This window comes from Diuraphis noxia, unplaced genomic scaffold (assembly GCF_037042655.1).
Source record: "Diuraphis noxia isolate RWA-SAM2 unplaced genomic scaffold, SU_Dnox_SAM2 contig0003, whole genome shotgun sequence".
In the NCBI taxonomy this organism is placed as follows: Eukaryota; Metazoa; Arthropoda; class Insecta; order Hemiptera; family Aphididae; genus Diuraphis; species Diuraphis noxia.
In genome coordinates this window covers 4,193,349-4,202,511 of record NW_028301713.1, presented here as the reverse complement: position 1 = coordinate 4,202,511, position 9,163 = coordinate 4,193,349, and the positions used below count along the sequence as shown (strand labels likewise).

General features: G+C 30.7%; 1 protein-coding gene across 1 annotated transcript; it reads left to right on the top strand.

Annotated features, from left to right (window-relative positions):
• Nucleotides 1-6,176: 6,176 nt before the first annotated feature.
• LOC107163177 (uncharacterized) lies at nucleotides 6,177-8,812 on the top strand. The gene is made up of 2 exons (XM_015510454.2): nucleotides 6,177-6,233; nucleotides 6,744-8,812. The coding sequence occupies exons 1-2, from the start codon at nucleotides 6,231-6,233 to the stop codon at nucleotides 7,371-7,373; spliced, it is 633 nt and encodes a 210-aa protein (XP_015365940.2). The 5' UTR covers nucleotides 6,177-6,230; the 3' UTR covers nucleotides 7,374-8,812.
• The last annotated feature ends 351 nt before the right edge of the window (nucleotides 8,813-9,163 follow it).

Genomic DNA, 9,163 nt, shown 5'->3' with positions numbered 1-9,163 from the left:
GGTTAGAAATGAGTTCCTGCTATTTTATATTGAAAAACAAATGAAACGGTTTTAAATGTTTATTTGTTTTAGTCCCCACGTTAATTGATATCTATTGAACGTTGAACATTTTTATAATGACTATTCTGTGTTTTCTTTTATTGTATACTATGAACCTCGTTTAATGAACTTTTAGATGCTTTGCTAAGCAATGAATGAATTGGGTTTACAACGTTGTAGTGTTTGTGTATAGCATATAATATATGAGTGGCTACGAAACCTTCTATTCTGCCACCGTGTGGGTTGACAGGCAAATCAATTTTTTTTAGAAAATTCATGTTTGAAGGTTTTTGTTTTCAAAAACTGTGTAGTTATTCTACACATATAATATAGTTTCAAATAATTTCAGTGACCCATAAGATTAAGTAAGAGTATATGCTCATTATCTAAAAGGTTTTACTGTAGTAAAAAAAAATCATAGTGAATACATATATATCTTTCTAACGATTGAATTACAAAAATATTGTTTTTTCGAAGATAACTGTCTGATGATAATATTGAACATTTTACATTTTACCTAGAATTAAAAAATGGAAAGAATAAATGTCGAATAACGTAATATTATAATCATGACACAGTAAATCAAGCTTATAATCGTATTTCAACCGATACGAATCGCCATTAATAAGTTAAACAGAAATGTGTAAATATAAATTAGTATCGTTTAATGATATGAATGGACTTCTGATATAAATAGTTTAAATGTAGTAAAATATTTTGAAAATTTAATTGTGTATTGAAAATGTTAATATAAAAGTGTATCTGAAATAATTTAAGTTTTTGTATTATTGCTAACCATTTTTTAATTACGATAAAAATAACTAAAATCGTTTGAGAAAAAAATCATTATTTTATAATTGAATATACAATTTGAACTCAAATACTTTAAAAATATCCAATTATATGCATTTTCAAATTTGTTTTATCAACACAAATAAAAAAAGACACTGATATAAGCTTAAAATGTCTATAAATGGTTGAAAAAGGCAAAAATATTTTTTTTTAATTAAATCTTGTATGGAAAATGCTAATATAGCTTAGAAAATGTCTTCAGTAAAAAATGAAATAAAGAAAATTGGTTTTCGTCGAAATCTGGTGTTCTATAAATATTTCCTCTCTCCCATTGTTTTTTGGTAAATTTTCCCAAACTATTTTAAAATATACAGAGCATTTTTTTTTTTTTTTTTTGATACCTTCTACCTTTTCTCACAGATAGATACTAACCTAGCTAGAAATATCAGAAATCCAGAAACCTTATAAAGATTAAATCATTTTTTCTGCTCTGAAAAGTGATGACAGGTAGAAAAATACGCATCATTGTATAATAAATTATTAAAATAACAAAAAAAAGTGATTGTTCTGTTTGAAAATTAAAATTAGCAAAGGATTAAATAGGTATTATGATGAGTGTATACTATAGTTTTATTTTTTTTAAGCTTAATATATTGTCTCCTTTCGAAGTTAGTTTCTAAAGTAGGTATAGGGGTTCTTAAGACCTTAACGAAGTACAATAAATAATAATATTTATTTCTGTCTAAATTACGATTTTGATTTTGATTGTATAACGTTATAATAGTATATGCATATCAAAAAATGTTTGTTGCGAAAAATATTGAATAATAATAAAAATAAACGAGAAAGTGGCAAGACGATACTATTAAACTATAGGTATAATGATAAATACAAGTGGATATTAGGCGTATAGTTTATGCACACGGCATTCTATTTTACGAAAAATAATAATATTCTCGAGGTTACGATAGCTTTGTTACGAAAAGAGATAAAAAGATGGAGAAAAAAAATAGCAGTGGTATTGAGACTTTTGGAAACGACGGGACAGAAGGCGGGGATGAGAGTAAATCGTAAAAAAAAAACCAAAAGACGAAAAAAATGGCTAGAGGCAATCTAAAAAGATATGGAAATGCGCGTAGAGTTCGAAACACACGAATATACTATAATTTGCACTGGATGGGCCGAGGCATTTTCCCGTCGATAACGAACCACACGCGAGGTCGACGGGGCAAACCCCGAAAACGTTCATGCTCACCCTGTTGTACACACACACACACACACACACACACACACACACACACACACACACACACACACACACACACACACACACACACACACACACACACACACACACACACTATACGTTAGTTGGAGATCGTTTCTTGTAATATTTATATATATATAATATATATGCGTGTGTATGTGTGTGTGTGTAGCGGGAGTTGAAGACTATTGCTGGTTGGTTAACGCCACACGATAACTAGATGGTAGACGACACACCGCGAAGATGACGATATAGTTGTAAAAACGCGACGTTTGTGTAAAAAACAACGAAAAATACAGAAACTGGCATTAAGTCTGCGCAGGGAGAACAAATCCATTGCAGCAGAGGATTAAATTGGATTGGCCATAATAATAATAATAATTGTCTAGTCGCCGCCATTTCGGGCTGAAATTGAAATGTTTGTTTGTTTTTATACAGTATACTGTGCTAAAATTGATAATTTTGCATTAGGGCCAATATATGATACTACGCGATATATATATTTTTTTTTTCTATACAAAAATGTACATTTCGATCAGAAAAAAATATTATGTCAGAAAAACTAAATTTAACGCTTAGAAAATAAAATGACATTTGCAAATTAAAATGATATAATATAAAATACCAAAAATAATATCAAACTCTGCGGTAAATTCTGAGTTTTAACTAACGAACGAATTTTACTCTTGCCGGAAATTCGCGGAATTTATTACCTTCGTCAATAACAAGACTTTGCAAAGTACAAATCCATATGTATAATAATATTATTTTATGTACCTCATAAAATATAATATTTTAACATCATCAGAGCATATTATTATATCGTTTTGTTTTTGTTCACCTAAAGCTTAGTGTGCATCGTGCTAGTGTATAAAATATACTAATTTTAGTAATTTCGATTAAAATATTTTCAGAGTTTAGTCGCAGAAAACTTGATGTATGTACACGAAGTTTTCTCTTCCCACAGTTTGTAGTAACGAATTTATAAAACGTCACTAAATAATTGAAAATCGATTTATTTATTAGAATTAATGAGTTAATATTTATACATATTATTCTAATATATTTAATATACAAATAACATACGACATTCTGATGGGGGCTGGAAAAATATTAAATATTAAAAATGTTGTATAAGAATATTAATCGTTTCAATTTGCTTATTTCGTTTGACGAATGACGATGCCGTGGGAACTATAGAAAATGCTTAAATAAATAATAATAATACTTAAATACTAAAATTAATTTTAGATATCAAAATTCAATTTACAATATTGTTCGAATGGTATTTTGAAGTTGATTGGACGATTATACATGCTGATAACGTGTACATAGACGTAGGGTTCTAGCTGGTTATATTGTGATATATCACATTATTTAGTTCACATTAATAATTAATATTTGCTTGCAATATAATATGCGTCGTCGCAATATGTGAGCGGTAGTGTGTCGTATAATATGTGCATTATACGAGCGAGTATTTAGCACTTTGTACATAGCTATCTCTGAACACATTTGCGGTTCAGAAAAAGTCTTTCATATTTTGATCCGCACCATCCGTTTTAAATCAAGTTCAAACCATTGAAATTAAAAATCAATTTTTAAATAGCTCATCCTTTATCGTTGTGACTTTTGTTTGTATTTCATCACCTAAACGGACGAACTGGATTTGGATTTTTAAATACCCAACATAGTTGTTAAATTATTTCCACTGTTGAAGCTTAGATTAGATTATATAATATTATTTATAAATTGCGCTCAACGGTAAAATTAATTACACACGATTTAAGCTTAATCGATTATAATACAATATTATAGAAAAATAACGTAATTATTGTAATTATATTTGGTAGTAACATTCAAATGTTATGTAGGTACTATACCGTCGTCTTATAAAAGAACAGACTCTTATGTTGTGTCATATACATTTAACGCGATTATTTTTCGAAAAATATCCCAGTATTTAATATATAAAATGTGCTTCTGAAGGTGAGTTTGGTATAATATATTATATATTTTTGTGACATATTATTATAAGTTATCATTTTCAAACTCTGAAACTGTGGAATGTACAGCTTTGGAATTTGAAATTGTTTAGTCAATATTACTGTGCCCTCTTCCATATTTTAAACACATCGATTGTTGAAGGAGTGCATAATATACAATTATTGTTCGTGTATAAAATAGTGTTAAGCAATAAATATCTAAAGAATTAAAAACATAATATAAGCCGTGTGTTTTGTGAACAAAATTACGCGACATTTTGAAACTTTCTGACTAAGATAACATACTTTGTACAAAGGCGTTTTATTCTCTCCTCTATAATATTTTGTAATATATTATAACGACTGCTGACTGCAATAATAACACGCGAGTATGTATTCATATCATTTACGTTTTGTTAATTTTAAATTTCATTCCAATTGTTGTTGTTGTTGTGTTTGTTTTTTTTCAGTTAAAATTGTTAAGATGAAACTCACTGTATAGCTAACAACAATAAACTGAAGTCATCGCGCCAACGTAAATTATGTTAAAATATTCATAAAACATTTTCACACCAGCGATTTCGCTAGTAGAGGTAAAACCATCTTAATAATATAATGTACTCTAAATCTTCATGTTTTCAATGATAAATTGTGTGCGTATCTAATAGTGCGTCGAGACAATATCTTGGAAAATAAAATAATTCTACACAAAAAACGGTATCAAAGAGTATGCATATGCGATTAAAAAACGATTTGAATAAATTGCTGTGTGATGGAGCAAAATATAATATTAACCACCTACTATTATAATAAACGACGAGGGAGATTTGAATTAGAATGAAAATGCATTGATGTACTCGACGAAATAATAATGTTGTTATAAGCATGACTTAATAAACTGACTTGTCAGCCAGATATAATATTGCGCATAAAACGCTCCCCTGCAGGCTTGGAATAAATACGCGTTAATAATAGTTAACATTACTCATTTTATAATATCGTTTCCGGCCATGTCTGGGGACATTGTGTGATGGTGGAAAAAATTAAACTTTAGCTGATATGTCTGTTGATTTAGCCACAGTCATAGACTTCGATTCTAATATTAACTAATATCGAATAGCTATGGTTTACGATGTAGACGAAGGCGTGTAATATTTCGGTCATATATAGACTCCCAGTTCGCTAAAAAATAAACCAATTTTTATAGTTAATAGAATTTTCCCATTTTGTTGACTACGAATATTGTGTGTCGATATATTACCTAATATTTTTAACTGTCAATATTATAGATGATGATATGGAAATAGTTTTCCTTGTTTCTGACAAACTTTATCAAATGTTTGAACTTATTGAAGACTATAAAAAAAAAATTGTGCATATGTATGTCTACGTATCGTTAAATAAAAATTTATTTCAAACGTTGAATTCCGTCAACTTTTTATTTTAAAATGCGCATAAGGTATAACATTTTTATGAGATTTCATTAAACTTTTTTTACTAGTTAGAAGAATAATTTATGAGAAATTATAGTGACATCATATTTTATGATAATTTTTCGTTATTTTTGTATTGTCGCTATGCTACAACAATATATGCTATTCCAATATTTCTGGATGGTAGGTACATATCTAATAGTTTCCCAAGTACAACCAAAGACAGTCAAGCCATTTAGGAAAATTAAACGCGATTTCGACAGTATTTTGCGAAGGCTTTTGACATGCGCATTTATTTATTTATTAAAACAATTCGTTCAGCACTCCGAATGTTTGGAGTACGATGCGGAAGTCGGAACCTACTCTTATCGGGTTTAGGCTCGAAATAATATTAATGTGGGTAATCGATGTCAGCAAACATCAGTGTTTCGTGACCGGAGATCTTGAGGAAGTTCATTGAAAAATAATCGTCGAAATAGTGTAAATATTACGGATACGATCGCAATAAAAATGCATAGTTGTCGGCTGAAGTCGAGTAAGATCTTACGACGATTGACCTTGCGACTTCGACGGAAAATCAATTAAACACGGTGATGGTAATACGACATAATAATATTTTATATAAAACGTTGTTCGCCGTCTAAAAATCGTTAGTAGAATTTTCCGCGAACGAATGACAATAATTAACTGCTGTTGTACCGACGAAGACGTATAATGGTGAGTCGCACTTGATTTTGTAATAATGATATTGTCATATAATATTTTTCCCCAGACAGCAATTCGTTGTCTAAAAATATTATCATTGCAAAATGCTGCAGGCATCTAATCCAATTATTAATTATCAACGTAGATAATTACTATAAAAAGGTACTACACTATTGCACTTTAATCTTGCTTTAATTGTTGCTGCTGTGTTTACTTGATATTATAATTTTTGTATTATTTATTAACAAATATTAAAAAAAAAAAAAAATATTATTTTCATTCAACAACAATAATCAAATATCAAATCCAGTAAGTAAGATAATGTTGGGACGCGTTTAATAATGCATTTAGTAATTAGAAGTTATAAAAGGTTGTAAAACTTCATGACAGTTGATTATAAGCTCACTTTTTATGAATTCAGTCTATAGTTTATACTCATTTTGTAGGGTGGAATAAACATACAACCAAATTTGGAATTTATAATAAGTTATTGTCGTTAATTTTTTTTTTCAACAATTTTAGACGGACAGCAATGCGGTGGTGACAATTATGGCGAGCCTTATTTGCTTGTCAATTGTCGTCAGGATTGTTTGCGGAAACGACAAAACCATGATCGCCTTTGGTCCGATGCCCACTAAGCAGCAGCAAACAGTCGGAAATTTCAGTGGCAACTTAATGAGGAGTCCGAGGTTCGTGGTGGTCAATGGCGACGACGTGCCCGACTACGATGGCGTGGACGACGACGATGACCACGTTGTGTACGACTACGACGACGGTGGTGGCAGCGGTGGCGACCACGACCACGGTTATGGCGGTGATCACGACTACCATAACATCGGTCATGACGATGACGACGATGATGACGATTTCGACTACGGTAGCGGCCCCGGTTACCACCATCACGTGTGGTGGCACCACTATTACCACCACGGTGAACCGCACTTACCGTTTCCACTGTTCCCGCCAATTTTCGTCGTCCACAGGCGACCACCTCACCGTCGATGCGATCGGTGGCCGTTCGTGTGCAGGAGCACGTACGAAATGATCCAATGGCTCCAATGTTATCACGAGTTTTTGTCCGCCTCGGGAATTCACGACGAGAACAGCTTCCATGGGGTGGTTGGAGGGCCCACACACGCATGGAGGAAATAGCAACAGAGCGGCGTCGAGTGCTAGGACTCCGAGAACGATCGGAGCGAAAAATCGCACTTTTAATGGTTTTTTTATTGCCGTTCCATATAATATTTACCCATACTTCTAGAAAGATCAGAGACTGTCGGACTGGTACCTTTTGTTTTTTCCCCCGTTCTGGTTCCGGTACTAGATTATTTCATTAAGAGGTTCTGGTTCCGGTTCCGGTTTTTGAAAATATAAATTTCGGGTGAAGGTCAAAATCGATACTTAATGGTTCCACATAAATATATTTTTTTAGTATACGTCTCTTTAGTGTCTGTTTTTTTTTTTACATATTATATGATAATATATTAAAATGAAATATAAAATTAAACAGGCATTTAAGTTTTAAGGTATTACAATAAAAAGTAATCGACTAACATATTAATTAGTAATAATAATATATAGCACTTATCCTATTATACTGTAAACAATGATCACGTGGAAATATAAACAACATCGAGTTGTAGATATTTTATAACGATTTTCATCTAAAATTATTGGTTTAGGTTCTAATAGTTTTTGAATCCTATTTGTTATTCTGCAATAAGTCGCAATAAAGCATAATAATATAACTAAAACGCTGTAACTGAACGTACTTTTGTCAGGTCTCAGCCGTTAATCGTCGAATTTGTGTCTGCCCACGCCATCTCCCCATATTGTGTACGGGTAGGCTCCGATACCATGGAATCAAATCGTCATTGCTAATTTTCATTAGCTGGTCGGCTATGAATTTATGTGTTATTTTAATAATATTTTTCCAATGTCAAGATCGTATTTACAGTTTAACGAAGACGAATTAATCTGAAAAGCAATGATGTGTTACAAAAACACGACTGTAACTGGTTGGATTGAGCGTGCGAATCGTTATAATTGCAACGGAAACGGAGATAGGATGTTTGAACTCTCGATGGAATAGGACACTATACCTAGTACTGATGAAAACAGTAATTTTATAAATGTTAACTATTGGGTATTCTATAAAAACAAAAACAAAAAAACTAAATTAAAAGATTTAGTCCGTTTTTCTCAACTCGTGGATTTATTAAACTTGGTCGGGACAATCGTTTATGTTGTGTATATTATAGATGTATAATATATTATAATACGCGTGTGTGTAAATCTCAGATTCTATTTTAATTTAAACATTGTATTTGTATTACACATTAAAATAATTTTACACCTTACCTGAGACAACTGACTAATGTTTCATTTCACAAACGGACACTGTAAATAGTTTGACCAAATATAAATTTGTAATACGCCTATTATTATAATAATTTCAAGTAGTCATTACATTTTAAAACGGTTCATATTCATGTAAGTACTGGCTATATTGGTTAAAATAAATGTTAATAATTTATATTAGTGGTCAACGTTTCGTACAGTTATTAGTTACCGTATAATATGATTATTTTTCTGTGTTATATAAATCGACGTTATACGAGTATATCATAAATACATTTTATCAATATAAAATTATAGAATTTAATTATTGTTTGGTTAAAATTATCAAATCAAAATAAAACGATTATTATTTTATTATGAATGACAGTTATAATATAGGTAAGTATCGGTTTATTTATTGAAACGTAGTATTAAGATTTATTTGAATTTATTAATAAACGATGCAATCAAGCAAACCGAAAACTATAAATATTTATCTAAGGGTATTAAATGTTCTATTCATCAAATAATTTATTGAGTATGACTTTCAGCTTGGGTTTTATTGGTATCTAATAAACAATAGATTTAACAAATATATAATA